Consider the following 20,786-nt stretch of genomic DNA (forward strand, 5'->3'; position numbering starts at 1 on the left):
GCGACGCGGTGTGGACCTCTGCGGCCCCGTAGCGAGGGGCCGTTTGCGTCTTCAGCACGGATCTCTCCTGCCAGCTGTTTGCTCAGGTGCTGGAGGTTAATGCACTTCGTGCCGCTCTGGAGGCACTGAGACGAGGGTGATAACAGAGAGCAGAAGGGAAAATGAAGGCTTAGCGGGAGCAGCTCCCCACCGCAGCAAAACCAGCCACTGCACACGCCCTCGGTGGCTCTGGGGAGAAGTCAGAGCTGGGAAAAGCACCCCAGGTTCCCTCGTGCACGGCGGGGAGGTAAAGAGGGTGTGAAGTCGCATTTCCCAGTGTCTGCTCACCTTTAAGCTGGTGCTGAGCTGGAACAGCAGGAAATCCGGCTTGGAGTGTGTTTCATTCCCTTCCCATGGACAGCGGATCGCAGCGTGGGTAAATTAATCTGTTTAAGCCTCCAGTTGATGTATTTTTGTAGGGCACAGCAAAATGCGCAAAAATCCTGAGCCCCCCTGTTCTACCCCAGCTCCGCAGCTCCCCAGGAGCGTCAGCACAGGTGTGGGTGCTTTATTTCCTTGGGGACGCTTGGGGCACCGGGGTGGCACTCCTGCTGTTATGCTGCTTGGCCACCCATTGCAGAGGGTTTGCCGTAATCCTGTTTTATAAATCCAGCCTTGGCCTTTGGGCTCTCTGTATAGCTCTCCAGTCTCTGCTCGGCTGCCTCCTGAGTTAAATCCACTGAGCTGAGCGAGTCGGGAACATCCAGGGCATACTTATGTGCCACGTCTGGGCTGGGAAGAGAGATGTAGCAGAGAGCATCGGGCCGTCCTCCTTTGGAAAACCACAGGGCAAGCAGCAGCCCTGCACTCGGATGCAGGGAGCGGGGCCCTGGCAGGAGGAGCGCCGCACTGAGCGCGAAGGCGGCCGGGGCACGATGAAGACCCTGCGGCACCTTCTCCCCGCAGGCCCCCCCCACGGACAGTCGCTGTCGGGATCTTGAGAAAGCAATGCCTTGCAAATCTGCTGCTGGCCTTTTCTGACCGGCAGAGTTGTTTCGGTTCAGTGTTTTTAGTCTCTAAATCTCCTCTCCTTAGCCCTCAGTGGGTCCTTGGAGACGAACCGCGCTCCTCGGAGTGCGACGGCCAGGGCAGTACAGCCTGCTGGAAGTGTGGCCCTGTCCTCTGGCCAAGCCGGCAGGTGTTTCGCACCGGAGCGAAAGGAATTTTTGGCAATTCCTCTAATCGTTCCTGCTGCTTGAACTGCAAAATCGACAGCCACGTTTCTGGCCGTGGAGGACATGGGATGAGCACCGACAGGGAGCAGCGGAGCCCCGCTGCTGTTTCGGGAGCCAGTTTCCATTCGCCCACTGGCCGTGTCTGCAGGCAGGGCTGCGCTCGGGCTGGCTGAGAGCCCACGCGGGAGCGCAGGGCACATGGCACTTGCTGCAGCAGCGCTTTGTGCCTGCGAGCGAGCAGCTTTTGGTAGCCCGTGCGCCCCGGGCATCTGGCAGTCCCTGCACGCAGCGCGGCTGGAGATGGACCGATTGATCCGCAGCACTTGACAAATAATGGTTTAATCGTTATTAAGGATTAGAAATAATCCTTAAGCTGTATCTATCACGATCACATTATTCACGATGAACTATTCCCCGAGCCTGCTGTCGTGGCCGGCCCCACCAGGCACCCTTCGCAGCAGGGAGAGCCGGAGGGGGACGGCAGTGGGCAGCAGAGCGGCAGTGCCGACCTCCCCCTTCCCTCCTCGAGCTCTCGGTCTCCAGCACTGTGCTCATCTCCCCCTGGAGCCAAAGGAGCCCGTGCAGGGCGGGCACAGCACCCTGGTATGGCCATGCCACCCTACTGCCAGCTCCCCTGTCCCTATAATGTGCTGGTTGTAAAAAAAAGAACATCCGGATTTATTTTTTTTTTGGTAAACAAAGTTTTGTCCAGATCGACTTGACAAATTGACATTTTCCAGAGGAAAAATATATTCCGCTGAAGTGCCTGTAGCGGGTGCAGCAGTCACTTAGTGCACCATTTGCAACACTGCAGGCACTTCGCACGAGGCAATGAATAGTTAAAGATGTCCATAAATCTTCCCCGGGCCCGCAATAAACAAACATGCTCTTATCAAGTATAGAAAAATGCATATTTCATCACTGCTGCCTTAAATGCGACTCGGAATAAATGCTCGCCTTTAATCAGCCATCTCAGTGTATAAACAGAGCACAAAAGCTGCCGGGGAGGGGATGTGGGATTTGGGCCACAGCTTTTGCTAGCTGGAGCTGCAGGGTGTCTTGCACACCACGCACCAGCCCCCTGGGGCAAAACCACCCCGAAAGGGAGCGATTCCTTGGCTTTTCTTTTTGGCCACGATGTCCCCAATCCTCTTCTCTCAGCGCCCCGAGCTGGAGGTGTTTAACTTCAGCACCCAGCCCATAGCTGCTCTCCCCCCATGGCCGCTAGCTGTTCAAAGCAGGCGCTTTGGAAATCAAGATGAAAAAAGAAGAGATGAAATGAGGAAGTTCTGACCAGCCTGGGCCGAGATTGCGCTGTGATGGAATATGCATTTCCTTGCACCCGATAAGAAGGAGCCGTGTTCTCCACGTGGCAAGATTCATGTCTCTGCCCGCTCGTTCCCTGCGCTTCGCTGCCCTCTCGGTGCCTGGCGGAGGCGTTGAGCTGCGGGCGCTGCCACACCTGGTGTTGGTTGTGGGCACGATGAATTAGCAACGCCGGGGTCTTCTCTCCTCCGTCGCGCTTGGGTCTGGCTCGGCTGCTTCTGCAACTGAGCCCCGGGGCTGTGCCAGGAGCTCTTTGGGTCGGGGCTGCTGCCCCGCTCTTGTGGGGTCCTGGGGTGTCTGTAACTTAGGGACAGGGTTGGAGAGAGGTCCCAGCGGGGCTGGGTTGTGTGTGCTCTGCTCTACTGCCGCTCATTCCTCCTCCTCCTATCTGACTCGGGGAGCTGGAGGCAACCTGGGCTCCCTGCTCCCCATGCTCCGGCATGGCTTGCACAGCATAGAGCGCGGCAGCACGTGCAGATGTGTGAGCACTGCGAGCCGTTAGCCAGGGACCCGCCGATGACAGCGGTGCCCGGGGAGCGAGGGATTAGCGCTGCAGCAGCGCCGGCGGCAAGGCGCGTCTTGGCTGGCTGCGTCTCCCCACGATCCATGAGCTCTCTCGGGAGCCTTCCTGGGATGATGCGACAGCCTCGCTAGCCTCATGGCTAATTAATGCCGTACAGATCAGCCACTCAGCCCCTGCGGTCAAATGAGATCCTGACCGTTGCCAGCAGCCGCCGAGCTGAGGTGGCACAGCCCTGAGCGAGTTCAAGTGGCAGCGGTCCTGCCGGGGATGCCGGCTTGCTCCTAGAAGGGCCGGGGTACACGGAGCAGCGCAGCCCCTTGTGCCAGGCAGCCCTTCTCCAGGCACTGCAGCCCGCGCCGTCTCCTCCTGCCCCAGCCACGTCCCCTGGTGCCACCGGTGCCCCAACTCAGCACGGGCGCTGCCCGACTCGTGTCACGTTCTCCACACTCACTTTTCCTCTCTCTCTTGCTTTGCAGAGGCTGGCCAACGCCGCGGAGAAGTTCCAGAAAGCCCACCACTGGCAGGACAACATCCGGGTAAGGCTCCGGCTCGCTCGCCCCAACCTTCCTTCCACTTGCCCTCCTTGCCACTGAACCCCCTGAGGTGCTGGGGACACTCACGGTGACACTCTCCATGTCCCCTTCCTGCTCCCTGTCCCTCAGCTCTTCCCACCTTGCTCCCCATGATTTTTAAAGCGGGTGCTGCCCGTGCCACCGGGACGCCCCTGCCATCCCCAGCCCCAGCCCTAACGAAAGCCGACAAAGCAGTTCTGGTGGGAGCAGTCAGAAGGTGAAGGTTGAGCAAAGTCAAGCGTTTTGGCATTGGGTTCCAGGGAGGGGTTTTCAGGGTGGGAGCAGCCGGCCTGGCGCTGGCGGAGGGCAGCGGCTCACGTGCCAGCCCCGCCTGCAGCACCCAACAGCAATGCCAGGCAGGGCTGCTGCTGGGGGAAGGAGCAATCTCGGCTGGGAGAGGGAAGATGTTGTTTTAATGATTGCATTTGACTTTGTAATTATGGCAGTGATAACGCTCAGCGGGAATCTGAAGTATTCTGCCTGGAAATGCTCTCAAATTCTAGCAGTAATACAAAAGGAAGGAAAGATTGTTTTCCTTTTGGCGCAAACGGAGCCTACAATAAAAAAAATCCGAGCCACCCACCCCTTCCTCCAGGCCGGGCCAGATCCTGCCCTGCCGCGGGACTCCCCTGCAGTAGCCGAGGGGCCAGCCCAGGGCCAGCCCTGCTGCTGGGCCCTTGCGGGGTGCCGGGATGCCGGGATGCTGGGGTGCCGTTCCTCATCCGCCCGGGGCTGCAGCACAGGCAGGTCTCTGCGCGCAGGCGGTGCTGTCCCCCCGGTGAGGTCCCCACAGCGGTGGCCTCTGTCCAGTCCCTCGCCGTCCCCGGTGTCCGAGGCAGTGGCGTGGCTCAGGGGGTGAGCCCAGCCCTCGGGGTGAGTGGTGCCCCTGGGAAGGACACGGCTGTCACCACCGGGCTCCCAGAACACGTTTCTTTGTGTGACGAGCCCCGCGCTTGGTCACCAGTGGCGTTTGTCAGAGGAGGAACCTCTTCTCCTTCATTGCGCCGGTCCCTGCGTGTTGCTGGGACTTGGCGCCTGCCCGTGCTTCTAGTCCATCCTGTCCACCAGCAAAGGGGATTTGGCTACTTTGCAGTGCTTGGCAGACAAATGAGAGTGGTTAGATGTCTCCACTGGACTTGCAAACAGAACCAAAGGTGGAAAGAGAAGTTGTGGAAGAGAAGAGAATAGGACCTGAAGCCAAATCCTGCTCTAGTAGACTCTCCTGCCATGGGTGATGATCACCAAGCACAAGATTGAACGTGGAGAGGAAGACAAAAGACGAGCAGAAGACAAGGCAAGGCGTCAAGCTGTTCAGTTTGTGATTGCCACATGGCTGGCTAGCGATGGGCACCCACAGCCAGTCCTTGTCCCACCAGGAGCTGTGTCCTGCAGACAGACACCTGCAGACGCAGGGCCTTTAGGGAGCGTGCCATGCCACTTGCAGGGTGAAACGCGTGGGGTTGCCGCGGGCTGGCTGGGTGCGCTGGGTCCTCGGCAGAGCCACGGAGAGCAGCAGAGCATCAGGACAGCAGCGGGCAGGAGAGGTGAACTGGGTGAAGGCAGCCACATCAACGTCTCTTGCCTCGCTTACAAAAGGTGAGGTGTCCCCGCTGGCTGTCCTGTCCAGCAGACAACTGGTACCCCCGCTCACCAAGGCTTTTCTGCATGAAAGCGCTGCCGAATTACTGGCACTTCTTGCCTGAAGACAAGTGGAGGAGACATTAAGAGTTGGGTGAGCACCGCAGCTGGGGTTAGATGCCCCTCCACGCTCAGCAGGACCATGAGCCCTGGAAGAAAACCTCCCCTGGGTCTGTTCCTCAGCAGTTACGCAGGTTTTATCCCAAATTTCCTCCCATCTTGCACAGAAACGGCTGGCTTGGAGTCGAGATGCTTCAGGTCCAGGTGAGGTAGATGCTCAGTTTTTCAGCGCCTGGCTGCTGGAAAACAAACATTTGGCGCCGCTCCTTCTGTCGGGTCGTTTGTCCCCTGAGCCACCCGTGCTCAGGGCGTGCAGAGCCGGAGCAAGGACACCTGGGTGCTTCTGCTCATCCCCACGGGAGCCATGGGCGGCTGCCGTGCCGCAGGTCCCCCTCCGCAGCCCCAAATCGCTCCCTCTCCTTCCAGGGCGGTCTTGGTGATGGAAACCACGCCAGGAGCAGCCGCAGCGCTGGGGAGCTCTTGGCTCATTTTGCCATTCGCGGCACAAACCTTTCAGAAATCCACTTTCGTAGAAAAATATTTTTAATAGCGCTGCTTGCTACCACTTAATCAAGGTAATTAGGAGCGAGTCACCCAGAAACAATGTGCGGCGATGCGTCACCGCGGAGCTTGCCGCAGCTTTATCAGGACAGCCCAGAGCAGGCTGGGACGCTTGATGGACTGGCGGGTGGAGGGGCTGCGTTGCGGTTTGCGAGCCACCAGGTAGAGCGTGCCACCTCCCGGCCCTCTGCCTCCTGCCGTGCTGCACGCCGGGGCTGTGCCGGGCCCCTGCTGTGGGAGCAGCCCCGCGGGGACGCCCGCGGGTGACAAGGACTGCGGCAGCGCCCGCAGCGTCACCGCTCGTCGCAGCTCTCCTGCCTCCCCACCGAGCGGCTTGCTGGCTTTGGCCGTAGCTCTGCCTTCCTCTCGCAGCGTGTCATTTTATAACCTCAAGCTGGAGTTTATGACAGATTGCACCGAGTGTGGTTATTTTTGTGTTTCCATCTGAATGCGTGACGGCAGATGCTGAGTGTTTGCAATGCATTAGTGCTAATGGCAGGACCATTAAACATTAGAGTCGCTCGCTGCAGATGGGTTGCTATGGAAGTTCAGGGGAAAATGAAACAAGAGCAGGAGCGAAAACGGCTGCTAGGCTGTTTCCAGCAGTCGCTCAGAACCGATTTCTGCATGGAAAGTTTCTTTTCCTCGCTGGTGCTGGGCTTTTTGGTTTTCCCCCTTGCGCGCCACTCCCAGACCTCGGCAGCAGGCATGGGAGCAGCGGTGCCAACCCACCCTGCCCTGCCGCCGTGCGTGCTGCCCCTCAACTCCCTGCTCAGCCACCTCCTCTCCAACCCCTCGCTCAGCTTTCCCTCAGGGCTTTCCCTTGGGGCTCGGATGCTTTTCCAGCCCTTTAGATCCGTCCCAGCACCGGCAGCCCGGGCTCGGCTGTGCGCGTGCCACGGCACGCAGGAGCAGGCAGGGCTCAGCACCATCCCTGCTGGAGATGCCCCCCAAAATGAGTCACAGCTTGGGACTGATTTTCGCTGCTCCCTCATCTGCCTCTTCCTCTTATTTTACCGTGCAAGGCTGGTGCTTGCCCACGCCTCGGGGTCCCCAGCCTGAGCGCAGGGCAGTGGCCACTGGCCAGTGGTGGCAGCCAAGCCGGTGGGCATGGGGGCCATGGCCAGATCTCAGGGCATCATCGTGGCTGCATGTCGGTTTTCTGGGCGGCCGGAGCTATTTGTCCCTTTAAGGGACACTTAGACACTGCAGAAAGCCAAGCCCACATTTATGTGCACTTGGCAGGATTATATAAATTGCCTTTAAAAATTGACTTCCTTATAAGCCATTTTCTGCTTCATAAAATGTTTATTACTGTTGTATTTCTCCCAGTTCTTCTTCCTCACTTCATTTTTTCATTGCTACACCAGAAAGCTCTCCTCTTCCTCCTGCTGCCCCTCTGCCTCCCCTCTCTCCGTATGTTTCAGATGCAAAGTGCTTCTCTTTGGGTCCCATCCCAGTGGCAGGGAAATCGTCTCAGGATTTAACTCCCCTCCCAGGGCTCGTCACATTTCAGCACCACGTTTGCTTTGCTGTTTTGTACCTGCTTCTCCGAGCGTGCAATTTATGGGACAGCTTCCCCGTAACAAGCCCACATGCCACCCCTTTATGACGGACGTATTTCCCAAGCAGATTCCCATGTAGCACGCTCACCGAGCTGCACTGGGCTGACTTGATGGCGTAACTTACACCCAGTGATTTACATGCTGTGGGTGAGGACGTGGGGGTTTGTGCCGCATGCGCCTTGCCCGGGGAGCAGCCGGCACAGAGACGCTGGGGCTGCTCCAGCCACCTCGATCGGGGTGCTTGAAGGGTCGGCACCCTGCAGACCCTTTTTCATTTAAAAGCAATCGCCATCCGCTGAGCTGCAGGTAGAGCGGGCTGCAAGAAGGGGCTGTCAGAAACGTCACTCCGGTAAATGCCGTTTTTATTTTTCCGGCAGTGTTTTTCTTCTCTGGGCTTTGCAAGGAGCAAGACGCGTGTCCGGTGCCGTGATCCCGGGCGGTCCCTCGCGGAGCAGCTTCCTTCCTCACGTGCTTTGCCCGAGAACGAATCCAGCCAACAGTGCGGAGGGACGTGTCCTCGCCCAGGTGGCGCGGGTGCCGAGCATCTCCTCGTGCGGGTCCCCACAGGCAGGAGTGCCAGGATGGCCGGAAGAGGAATGACACAGGATTTACACCCCGTGCGGTGTGGGAGGACGCGGGAGGTGCGGCGTTACAGCCCGCATCTTGCAGCAGAAAGGCAGCCGAGGCCGTTAGGGTGATTGAACACGGTGCTCGTTTGGGGGCAAAACACGCGCTTTGGGAAATATTTCTTCCCTCTTTCAACCAGCTCCGGAGCCACGTGCGCTCAGCACGGGGCTGCCCAAAATGGTCCCGCTAGGAGCCGCCAAGCAGCTCAGCCACAGAAAGGCACGCCAGGTTTTGGGCAACCAAAAAGCAGGCTTTAAGCATGGGGTGAAGCACGGCGCTTTCTGCTCGGGGTAGGTTTGGGGTAGCCAAGCCGTGCTGTGCCGTGCCGTGCCACAGAGGCAGCAGAGGGAGCCCAGGCCTCCCTCCAGCCCCGCGGTGCTCCCTCCATCAATAATTCCCACGTGCAAACAAGGAAGCAAATAACAAAGCCCAGATAATTTCAAGCTCCATTAGAAATGAAACTCAGGGGAAAACGGGATCACTGTTTGCCAAATGGGGAAGGACAGGATGAATAACAGAGATTTCTCTCCCAGGCTCTCAGTGGGGACTGCAGAAGAGCCCAGCACGGTGATGGGGGAGCGCGGCTGGGTGCCCCACTCCGTGCCGGCGCCGTGAGCAGCAGCCATGCCGCGCCGTGCCGAGATGCTGCTGGCTATTTCTCTCTCCCCCGGTTTGCTGTTTTACAGGGCTGCACCAGGCTTGGCGTTCAAAGCATCCGTAGAAGGGCAAATGCAAGTTCCTTATCCCCGTTTCATTTTTCTCCTGCTTTAATTACAGATCCTACTTATCGGCTGAGAACAGAAAGATCGTCGCCGTAACCTTGCACTTGCCCTTGTAGAAGGTTTACCTAAAAAGTTAGAAAATAAAATCAAATACTCTAATTTGCAGTCGTCTTGCCATTTCAAACCCAGTTTTCATTACAGCACAGAAAGTGCATTGAAGCTGTGTTTATAACCCCCTTTTAGATAACAAATCACATTTTCTTTTGGCTGGCGAGTGTGTAGAATTGATATTTTTTTTTTCAGTTTAATGGGTTTGTGTGTTCAGGAATGATCTCCATCAACTGAGAGTCTTTATTGTGTTTGATATAATGTCAGCTTTCATTACGCTCTGAGAATTACTGTGCTAAAGCACCAACCTTGCTGTAGAGCCATTCTGGCCGAAAGTAGAACAAGAAAAATCATTCACAAAAAATGCGGGGCCGTGCTGCTCACTCTTGAAAGAAGTGGACGTGCCTCGAGGGGCTCCTCTCACCCCGTCGGCGTGGGACGGACCGGGCGACCCGTGCTGGTGCCACGGGCACGCCAGCTGCCGGCTCTCCTCTGCACCACACCGTGCCGTGCCGTGCCGTGCCGTGCCATGCTGTGCCTTCCCATGCTGTGCCCCACAGGGCAGGGTGTCCTGGTACCCACGGGCGCTGCCGTCCCCGTGGTGCCCAGGAGGGGAGAGGCAAGTGTGCCCTGGGCGAGCGCGGGCGGACGGGAGGTGCCGCGTGGTGAAGGATGGTCGGCGAGGTGTGATCAGATAAAGCGTCTTCTTGGGGAGATGAGAGAAGTGTTGACGGGTCACCTAAATATTTCCCCAGCTCTGTCAGAGAGGCAGAGGGAGGAAATTGCTTTTAAAAAAAAAAAAAAAAGATGCCAAGGCAGATTATGTTGACTGTTTCCACCTGTCCTTGGGAATGTGTATGGTCTGTGCTGCTGAATGCTCTAAGGGGGCCTGCATGGAGGGGCCTGCGAGGGGAGACATGTTCTGGTGCATCCAACAGCCTGTGGTGGCTGTGCCAGGGAAAGATTCATCACAGCATGGAAAATGAATGGCAGCTCTGAATAATCCCCCGTCCCTACCTTGCCCTACACACCGGCGAGAGCTGCGCCAAGCGCCGGGGGCTGGCTTGCAAAGGAAAGGTGCATCTATAAGCAAATTCTGTTGTTATTTCTGTGTGCTTAATGGGTCAGGGACACGAAGAACTCTGTAAATATTTACTGCCCGTTATAAATGCTGATGGCAGTGGAAAGACCTGTGTGTGAGCAGAGCGGCTGGCGCTTTGCGGGTGTGCCGGCTCCCTTTGCTCTCCCCAGGCGCTGGTGGCACCAGCCCCAGGCCAGGAGGGCCGGGCTGTGCCCGGGTCTGAGCAGCCACCAAGAGCCGCCACCTGGCCCGTGAGGCTCCGGCATGTCCTGGGTCACGGCACGACCCATCCCCGTCCCCCGGCTCCGTCTTCCCCACCGCCCTCCGAGTTGCTCCTAGTGGCCTCGGAGGAAAACCGCTGCAGGATTTGGTTCTTCCCGAGCTAATTAAGTCTGGAAAGAGATTTCATGGCCACAGGGGTCACCCGTGCTGCTCGGCAAAATGAAACCCGCGGCTGGGGGGCTGAGGGGGACCAAAATCAATGCAGTGCAGCGGGAGCTACCTGCACAGTCTCGCTTAGGAGCTGCAGTGCCCCCAGGGCTTATGATTAGCAGAATGACCCTTACGAGACACCAGCAGGAAATCCAGAGGAGGACAACAGATCCACGGGAGAAGGATTAGCCAGCTCAGGTGATCTTAGAAAAAAGCTAGTGAAAAAGAGCTACGGAGCCCAGCATTAGCGCAGGTGTCAAAGGCTTCGACCGCGCTCTCAGCTGATGCAGAAGTGACAGTGGAGGCTGTAGTTTGCCCTAGTGAGCGTGGGGTGCCCAGTGTACCCGCTTTAACCAGGCACCGCTGCCCTGGGGAGCAGGCTGAGCCCATGGCACGCGCTGCAAAGTGTCCAAAACGTCTCGTCCCTGTCGGGGCGGTGCCAGCCGTCCCACGAACACCAGCCCCGCAGCTGCAGCCTCCATCCAAGGTTTCTGCGGTGCTGCGGCAGCGCTGCGTGGGACGTGCACCACTTGCCACCTCGTCGGGCTGATAACACCGCGGCTTCAACCCTGCCGGGCTGCAGCGCTGCCATCAGAGCACTGACCTTTCTAATGTTATTTTTAGTTGCTGGAATTGTGAAAAAAAAAGTCCTATTTCAGTGCCTGTGGAGGCTGGGGAGGAGATGGTGCCCTCACCCCACGGGCTCTCCACTGTGCTGGCACCGGAGCCTTTTCAGCCCTGGTCCTTGTCCTTGTGTTTCGGAGCTCAAACCTCATCTCCGAGCACGTGGCATGGATCACGGTGCTAGAACAGCATCCTCTTGAGCAGCTGGAGAGGAATCGGCTTGTAGCTCTCAAGCAGCTCACAGGCTGCTTTAATTAATTAGCTTCTCGTGTAGAGGCTGAGCTGGAGGAGCGGGAGCACTGGGGCTGTTCGGGAGGACCCAGGGGAGACACACGGGGCCTGGAGTCACCAGCGAGGCGCTGGCCCGGGGCAGCCCCACAGCCCCATCCAGGAGGGGACCCCAAAATGTGAAGGCTTGGTGCCGGCACCCTGCTTCCTGGGTGGCTTCACCAGCTTTTGCAGATTGCTCCGTGATTGCACTTAACTCCCAAGGTAATTTCCACGTACCTGAAGACTAAAATTACCCCGTGCTTCTCCTGTAGCGATGCTCGCAGTGCCATTACGCAGCTGCTGTGGGGGGATGACGGGGGAGCACACGGGCAGTGGTTAACCCAGTGCCTGCCTCCCTTCCACCAGTTCAAACCAGCAACGTGCTCCTGCACAGGCTCATTTGCAAGAGGCGAGGGCTCTGCCTGGGGGCTCTCACCCCGAAATCCCTCAATATCTTCACCCACTTGTTTTCTTTATTGGTATTTATTCTGAAAGACTCCAGAAATACCAGTGCTATTTACACAGGCCGTGCGCTTGATTTAACATGGACCGGAGGAGGAGGAAGAGAGAATTAGGTGAAGAAGAAGAGCATGGCTTTAAAGGCAAATATGAGGGAGAGGAAATTGTGGGGCTCCCTGTTTCCCCTCGGGAGACGCCAGCATCCCTGGGATGGCTGCGAGGGGCACCAGGATGGGGTTGCGGTGATGCTGGCTGTCCCGCATGTGCTGTGTCACCTGCACAGACCTCGTCCGAGGCATGGGGTGGGGACAGGAGGGCACCCGACTGCTCCTGGAGTCATCAATGCCATGGTTTAGGACTCCCCAGCCATGGAGGAGGTCCCATCTCCCCATGTACCAGTGACACTGGCCGATTCTTCCCCTCACCACCACAGGCGCGGGGCCACCGCGTGCCAGCGGGGAACGGAGCTTTTTGGAGGAGCCGATGGGAGATAAAATGAGTAACAAAGCACCTTCTGGATGGCTGTTGTTAGTCACACTCACTTCTGATTAAAGATCATTAGACATGAAATTAGCTCGTTTGTGTTACGGGTCTCCCAGGGGTTCCTTTAATTACGGCGTGCAGATGGCCGCAGACCTGGGGGGATGCGGTGCAGGCAAGGGGCAGGGGCGTGCGCGGGGCCGCGGCGGTGTGAGGAGGGTGCCGGGAGGCCATCCGGAGAGAAATTAATTTTTTCCCTCTTCTTGTTGTTGTAAACCCCTCAGCATTTCACAACAAATCACAGATAATTAATAAGTACATTCCCTTAATGACTAGGCTTTTTAATAGCAGAAATTGGAAGATGCTGCTTCGTGTTTTTTTTTTCACTTTCCCCTCTCGGCTCTTCCTTATTGCAGCAGTCGGAGCCGGAGGGGCTGCAGAGGAGGATGCTGAAGCCACCATTGGCAGTCCCCATCCTGCTGGGGCGTCACCAGGAGCAGTGAGCCAGGGTGCTGAGTGTGCTGGGGACAGCCACTCGGCCACGCTGTCCCCAGTCCCCAGCTCTGGTGGCACGGCCGCCCCAGGCTTTCGTCCAGCAGCCACTAGGGACTTTGCCCCGGCCTCACTCCCCTCCTCGGTGGCTCAGCGATTTGCCCCGATCTCCTTAAGCTGGGTTTCCACCCTCCTTGGCTGCTCTGAGCGCGGCTGCCTTGCCTCTTTAAATAATAGCAGCACGGAGCATCGCAGACCGCTGCCTGGGCTCTGCGGCGCAGGGGAGAGGGGTGGTTGTGCGCGGCGGCCGCTGCGGGCTGCTGGAGCAGCAGACAGACATGTCACCCCGCCATCGCCGCCTGCCTTCGTGTTCGCATCCCTGCACGCAGAAGAGAGCCCCCAAGTGCCCTTTAATTACCCCTTTTGATGGGAGATGAAATTCTGTTTTGACAGTATTACTGCTCTCTGAATTGCCTGCCTCTTTATGAATGTTATCAGCTGCCTCACGTCCTAGCAGGCAGGGAAGAGGAGTCTGAGCAGACCTTTCTGCCTAAATAGCTTCTAAATACCCCAAATTAACGACGTGCATTTGCGTGGAAGCAAGGATGCTGCTCGCCGTTTCAGGCACACGGGAAGGAAGGGAGGGACGGCCACCCCGCTGCGCTCCTCTGCCCGGCTCTGCTGCAGCTCCCGCAGCGGGACTGGAGCATCCCGGGTGCGGGGACACGCGCAGCCGTGTGTCACACCGATGGCACTGTCCCGGGGCTGTTTGGCCACGCAGGAGGCGGCCAGGTCTTCGGAGGGCAGGCACGGGACATGGAGGGTCCCGGCACTGTCCCCATGACAGCCTGGGGCAGGCAGGGCGGCGTCCCCAGCGGTGCGGTGGCTGGTGGAGGCACAGAGGGATGGGTAAGAGGGAACGGGGGCGGTGATGGGGACCCCCATGGGTCCATCCACGATGGGCACTAACCCAGCTCCCCCCTCTCTCTGCAGGAGGAAGACATCGAGTACTACGACTCCAAGGCAGACACGGAATACGTGAGTACCGTGAGTACCGTGAGTACCCCTGCTGCGCCGCGGGCACGGGCTCCTCCCTGTGACCCTCACTGAGGCTGTCCCACGCCACTGGTGGGGCTGCCCGGGGGTCCCAAGCTCCACAGTGGGCACAGCGTGGCTGTCCTCATCCATCTGTCCCCCGGCGCCGGGCCCAGGAGCAGCCAGGTGGGCAGGTCCCTCTGCTGCTGCGAAAGTTTCTAAAATTAAAGCTGGCATCTGAAATTCAAATGAAGAGCAAATCTTTAATTAGAGACCGAAGCTAATTCTCTGCCCCCCTCCCGGCACAGCCGTCCTGTGATTTCTGGCAATCAGGGCTTTAAATCCGCACCCGACAGCTCCGCTCTGCCCGTGCTCCCGAGGGGGCTGGCGTTTGCCCGCGCTGCCCGCGCTGGTGGCACGCTGGGGACATCGTGCTGCGCCACAGGGCTCGCAGGTGTGGGTCAGCAGAGCCAGATCCTGACTTCTGTTGTACAGGCCCTGCCAGGAGCAATGTCTGACCTGGGCTTGGGCAAGCCCAGGGGGGTCTTGCATCCTTGCTCCATCCCACCGCGACTGTCCCATGCGTTAAAGCAGATTTTGGGTCAAAGTGGAGAAAAAAATGGCTGGCACTCAAGGAGAGGAAGGGAGCAGGGAGGGCGGCAGCTCCAAGCCCAGGGGACACAGAGCAGGACTGAGCCATCCGTCAGGCTGGGCAGGGCTTCTGCTGTCACTGCAGGGCAGGGGACAGGGGACCTGGATGTCCCCGCTGCCCACAGCTGGCCGCTGTCACCCAGCGCCAGCTCCCTGCTGGTGCCATTGCTGCTGCCCAGTGAAACCCCAGCGAGTTTACTTCCAGCAAAGGTAACAGAGAGAAAAGGAGATGATGCTGGAATAAAAAAGGAGGGAGATGATACCAGAAGGTCTGAATCGAACTAAATAGCTGTCTTTCCATCTTTTCTTTATTTTGCCTCAATTCTTATATTTAAATTGAGTAGGATCTTGCTGAAATGAAGTTAGTTCTGATAGACAATGCCTATTCAATGTAACTGGGACTTATTCACGAGCCTTATGCCACGTTTAACAAGGGGGAGGAAGAAATGAGCTTCCTATTCATTTTGCTCACACTCGGCTCACTATCTTCCTAAACAGATTTGGGATTTCATAGTGGTTTTTAACAACTGGGATAGCAGAAAATTTTCCTGGGGGACCACAAGGCTCTCCACATGTTTACAGAAGCAAAGTTTTCACCGTTTCCTGCTAGCAAGGGGTGCAAAATTTATCCATGGAGAAGCGTTGAAATCAGCAGCCACTCTCAGTTGGGTATCACAGGCAGAACAACGCAGAAATGAAGCGATTTTCAGTTTTTATTATTCTGCGTATGGCAGGGGATGATGCTGAAATCAGGCCAGCATCCTCGGGGATGTGCCATTCTCTGCTGGAAGGGTTTCCCAGGCTGTAAAGTGGGGTTTCGCTGCTGCAGTTGCAGAGTTGTCCCCATGGCACAGCAGCACCCATCGGGGACTGGCATCCGCCTTTGGGGGGACATCTGTGCAAGCCCCAGCCCTCGTCCCATCCCTGTCCCCTGCAGGACCGGTCCCCCTGCGGTGCCTCTGGGAGCAAACCTGGGCTTCGTGCTGGGTGGCTCTGCTGACCCTGCGGCACCGAGAGGTGGCAGGCCTGGAGGGTGTCTTTGCTGCGGCCACGCAGAGGACTCGGAGTCATTTCTGTGCTGGGAAATGCAGATTTGTGCCAGCTGAACATGCCCTTGGGGGGGGGAGCAGAATTCAGCGCTTAAAGCAATTAGAAGTCGGATGTTTTCCTTTTGCCACCCTCCGAACAGAATATTTTCGCTTCTGCAAGGCAGCAATCCGGTCTGCTGGTGCAGGGAGATGGAAGGCTGCGAAAAGAGAGGAGATAGGGCTTCTTGACCCAAAATGTTTTGTTCCTGTTCTGGTAAGAAAAAAAGAAAAAAAAAAACTTTATTTTTTCTAGGCAGGGATAAACAGCAGGGATAAACAGGCAGGGATAAAAAGCAAGCTAAAAACTGTTTTTTGCCGGTCAGGAGCTAAAGCTGGGTTTTCCAGGCAGCTCTTCCTGCAGCAGCCCTCCTGCAGAACGACCCTGAGCACTGCCCCATGTCCGTGTGCGGTGGTTGCACTGGGGCTCGGCTCCACCACGCCGCGCTCTTGCGCCCCTTCCTCAGTGGGACATGGGGAGAAGATGGGATGAAAAATCTCATGGGTTGAGGTGAGGACAGGGAGGTCGCTCACCAGTTACTGTCAACGGGCAAAACAGACTCAGCGTAGGGAGACCGATGGAATTTATTGCCAGTTGCGAACAGACGAGAGCAGTGAGGGCTGAAGGCCAACCAAAACCACCTCCCTCGTCCTCCCTCTGCTGCCTCCCCCCAGCAGCAGGGAGCGGGGCTGCGGTCAGTCCCCAGCGCTGCGTCCCCGCCGCTCCTTCACGGTCACCACCTGCCCTGCTCCACGTGGGGTCCCTTCCCAAGCCGGTCCTGCATGGGCTGCCCACAGCTCGCAGCTCTTCGAGCACCGCTCGATGTGGGCCTGCACTGCGGGGTCTGTCCGTCGGGAGCAAACGGCCCCAGCACGGGTCCCCCCCGGGGGTGACTCCCTCTGGGCCTCCTGCGTGGGCTCCTCCACGGGCCGTGGCGTGGGGATCTGCTCCGCATGGTGCCCGGGGGCTGCAGGGGTCAGCCTGCTCCACCATGGGCCTGCTGTCCTGGCACCCGGAGCACCCCCTGCCCGCCTTCCTCCCTCGCCCCTTGCCAGCCCCGGCACCGTGGCACCGCTCCTCGGCTGCACAGAGAGGAGGGAGGAGGGCGAACGAGCCCTGAAATGTCAGCAGCAGATGAAGGGTGTTGGAAAATTTAATCTTCCAACTTCCTCGACTCGTGACATTTGGATTTCCTCCCGATAAGCTATCAGCCTGAGAAGTTTCTTTCTTTTGCCTTTTTACTTTTTTTTCCTTCCTCCCCCCGCCCCCCTTCTTCCCTCCTCTGGCTGGTAATTTAAAAATAAATGGTCTAGAAAGATCTCTAAACAGTACCTTTGGCAAAGATTAAAAAAAAAGAGAGAAGGGGGATAGGGGAGCCAGCTAGCAGGAGAGGCTGATTGTTATTTATAACCTGTGCTGCTGTAAAAGCAGGAACGTGGCTGGAGAACACGCTGCCTCTCTCCCTGGCATTAAATAGCTGGATTTCAGGAAAAGCTGAGGAATTTAAGATGGAGAAGGGCGCTTCTGCACTTGCCTGGGGTCCCTCAGCCGGTGCCTTGGGCCCTGCTGTGGGACCAGAGGGCAGCCCCGCAGCCCCCACCTCGCTCCCTCCCCACCCCATCTCACCTCCCAGAATCCGTCCTTTCTAGCAAAAGTAAAAAAAAAAAAACACCGCCTCATTTTCTAGCTGAGGATGAAACGCTCCCGGGCCCCAGGAGGAGCAGTGCGTGCTGTCACCGTGCCTCTCCTCCCTGCCACCTTGCGTGACCTTGGCGCTGCTCGGGGCCGGCTGTGCCCCCGGCCCGCGCGGAGCTGCGGGGCCTGCAGGCGAACCGCGGCCGCGTGCTCGGCGTGTTCATCAGCCGGAGCAATCACAGCACCTGGAGATTTGCATTTTGCTGGTTTTTAACGCGGATCAGTGGGAAGTTTCCACAGATGATATTTCGGGGTGATCTGCCCTTGCTAGGGGCTGGGAGCCTGCGGATAGGATCGGGGTGCTGGGGTACCAGGCAGGGCGAGGAGGGACGCGGCTGCGGGGCCGAACCCACTGGCCGCATCAGCCGGGCGTTTGTCATCGGCGCTGACATTTGAACAGCCATCATTAGCGGCGGTGGCTCGTTCCCATGGAGATGGACGGGGGCGTTCGCATCCGCTGGAGCTGCCTCGCGGAGGCATGGCGGGGCTGTGCCAGGTCATGCGCCCCGAACCCCAAACTGCAGCGAGGGCCGGTGGTGTCCTCTGAGGGCCGGCACGGCACGGCACGGCACACCTAGAGCCGTAACCGCAACCCCGACAGCCCTTCCTCCCGCCCAGCCCCGGGAAAGCTTCGGGCAGTGCCAGGGCGCCTCTCCTCTGTGCCCCCCATCCATCGGGAGCAGACGGAAAGGGAATCGCCAGCGGTAAAATTTGGGGTAAAACCTGCACAAAGTGCTGGCTCCCGGGTGTTCCTCACCGATCTGGGGAACATAGGGGAGAAAAACTAGAAACAGACCGTGGCTTTCCACCCAGCTCCTAAAGCACTGGAGGTGGTGAAAGTTCCCAGCGCGACGGCTCCTCGCTGAAGCAATAAATACGTGTAATAGTGATGCATTGCCAAAGGAAAGGCTTCTAGCGGGGTGTATCAAATAAGGTATTCAGATCTGTAGCATCTATTTATGTTCTGTTGGACGTATCGTAACATTTCAAAGATAAAATAGATGTTTTGGAGTCCTTGTGAAAGGTAATGATGAGAAACGCTGCAAAATCCAGCTAGGGACCCGCCGAGGTGCTCTCAGTTAAAGCGATGTAAATCCAGGAGAGCTTGAATCATTTTCTCCTTTGTTCTAATATACCAATTTAGTGCGGGATTTCTTCCCCTGGCCCCATTCATGTGGTTTCCTTCAGCCCAATCCAGCACCGAGGTGTTGCTGTCCCTGCCTGGGCTGGCGATGGCTTCGGGCAGCTTCATCTGGGCAGCGATGACCCCATCCCAGGAGCCAAATTCCACCTGGCTTCAACAGGGATAAAGGGTAAATGTAGCTCAGATAACATCAGCTCGCCATGGGTCTGCTTGCTGTATGGGTGTCAGTGATGCATGAAGTGTCCTATGTACAGATAGCTGCGTATTTGTCTCCGAGATCTATACATATGCCTCTTTACAGCTACATGAATGAGAGCAGCCAGACAGCACCGAACCTCGGAGAATACAAATTAGCCCCTCGGATGTGGGTGATATAAGGGAATAATGATAAACACGGGACCGGGAATTATATCCGGTGGTTCCGGCTCTGGTGACATTGTGAATAAACTCGACAGCGAAGGGGGAATAGTGGGGAATTGATGTTCCTGCTGGCGCGGGTGAGGCTGGGGGTCGCCAGGGCTCAGGAGGAGATGTTTGGGTGGCAAAGCAGAGGTTCGGCTGCTGCAGGCACCCCAGGGCAATGGCATTGTCCAGCATTCGCCACATCCCTCCAAAGCCCATTCTCAGCCCCTGAATGAGGCCCGGTGCTCGCGGGCGGGCAGGGACACTCCGGTGCTCGCAGCACGGAGAGCTGAGCCCCACGTCAGGAGCACGTTTTTGGCTGGACCCGCTCTCTGGGTATCACGCGGCACGGCCACGGCCTTTTTTCAGCCGAGGGCACCAGGCGAACTCTTCTGGGGTTTTGTGGTGGGTCAGGCAGCCAAGTTCGTTCCTTTTCTCAGGATTTACGTGAAATGGAATAGTGTAATCTGGATTTCAATCTCAGCGACGTCGCTCTGGGGAGGCAGAGCCGTCCCCTGCCTGCTGCTGGGCTCCCTCAGCCGTAATTGAGTTCAGCATCTTTCCGGGCGGCCGGCAGCCCCGCGTGCTGACAGTGCCGATGCATCTGCTGGAATTAAAAACCAAACCTTGCATATCAATCCTGTTATTCGCCCGAGCTGTGGCGAATGGTTTTGCCACCCTCACAATGTCAGGGGAATGTCACCACCTGGGCGTCTGTCCCAAGCTGTCACAGGGGAGGTGGCGTCTCTGCGCGTCCTCCTGTGACTCCGGCTCTTTTTGGGAAGACGCTGGTGGGAGAGCTGATGGCTCCGGGGAGCATGAGGGGCAGCATCCTCGTCCTCATCCTCCTCCTGCCCTGAGCCTCTCACAGCTGGTTGCCAGCAGCTGTCCCAGCCACTGTGCCCACGGCAGGGGTGCAGCAGCTCGGCGGGCTCGGGGCCATCACCTTCCCCTGGCTTTCCTCGCCCCTGGCATGATGGCAGAGGTGATTTCTGCAGCTCTGTAGCGACGTTGCTCCATCTCTTCTCTCTCCCTCCCACCCATTGCCGTGTCCTGCAGGCACGGGCCAAGGTCCTCCCTGTGTCCCCGGGGGCACTTGTGGCTTGGGCAGGGGACGTTCCCGTGCGGCAGCGCAGGGCCCCTCCGCTCGGTGCCGGGGGAGAGGAGCGGCTGTGACGGAGGGAGCGCGCTCCAGCGCCAGCAGTGGGGAATTTGCCATCTCTCCACCATAATTAAATATTGTTTGCATTGCTTATTGACAGAGCGTTAAGCTGCACTCCGTTTTAATTTGCTCTTTGATAGTTGCTTTTTGCTGCTAATTGATTTTCAAGGCTTTTTTTTTTTTTTTTTTTTGCCCGGGTGGGTTTTTTTTTCTGGTTTCAGACCTGCCGTGCTACCAAGCTCAGTGCCAAGGCTAAGCCGAGCTCAGCCGCCCCAGACAGCGCTGCCGGTCTGCGCGGGGTGGGCTGGCGCTGGCTTCGGGTGGGGGCACCCCGCACATGTCCCCGGTGTCCCCACGCGCTCTGCTCCTTCCCCAGGACGATCCTGATGGAGAAGAGATCGAGCGGGAGAAGTCCAACTCCCTGAAGCTGGAGTTCACCGACGACGCCAACTTCAAGACCAAGGTTAACTACTCGTACGCCGCAGTGCAGATCCCCACGGACATCTACAAAGGCTGTGAGTGCCCTCGACCCGCTCGGCTCTGTGCTGCGAGGCCGGGCACAGCCTCCGCATGGCCGGCTCTCGGTGCCACAGCCCTGGGGACCGTGTCCCCGGGGTCCCTGCTAGGCCCAGTGGCTCTCAGCCGCCGTCCCCCAGTGTTAGGGACCCGCTGGGTCCCTGCGCTGCAGCAGCTCTGTGCTCAGTGCAGACCAAAGAGGTGCATCAGGTGTTAGGAGTTTTTGGGGAAGGGATGGTGTAAATCCCGCTGCGCCCACACGGCCGACACGTGGCTGTGATCCTCCCCGTAGGAGGAGGCTCAGAGCAGGAGCCGGAGACGATCAGAGGGACAGAGCAGCT

At 58.0% G+C, this 20,786-nt stretch overlaps 1 protein-coding gene across 1 annotated transcript in view; it reads left to right on the forward strand.

The window, feature by feature from the left end:
- The window catches only part of CACNA2D2 (calcium voltage-gated channel auxiliary subunit alpha2delta 2), a 193,155-nt gene that overhangs the window by 149,772 nt on the left and 22,597 nt on the right, over nucleotides 1-20,786 (forward strand). The window contains exons 4-6 of the mRNA XM_035546621.2: nucleotides 3,540-3,599; nucleotides 13,748-13,810; nucleotides 20,306-20,444. Coding sequence (XP_035402514.2) covers nucleotides 3,540-3,599; nucleotides 13,748-13,810; nucleotides 20,306-20,444 — 262 coding nt within the window. The remainder of the gene's footprint in view (nucleotides 1-3,539; nucleotides 3,600-13,747; nucleotides 13,811-20,305; nucleotides 20,445-20,786) is intronic.

Source organism: Cygnus atratus, chromosome 10 (genome assembly GCF_013377495.2).
Source record: "Cygnus atratus isolate AKBS03 ecotype Queensland, Australia chromosome 10, CAtr_DNAZoo_HiC_assembly, whole genome shotgun sequence".
Classification (NCBI taxonomy): Eukaryota; Metazoa; Chordata; class Aves; order Anseriformes; family Anatidae; genus Cygnus; species Cygnus atratus.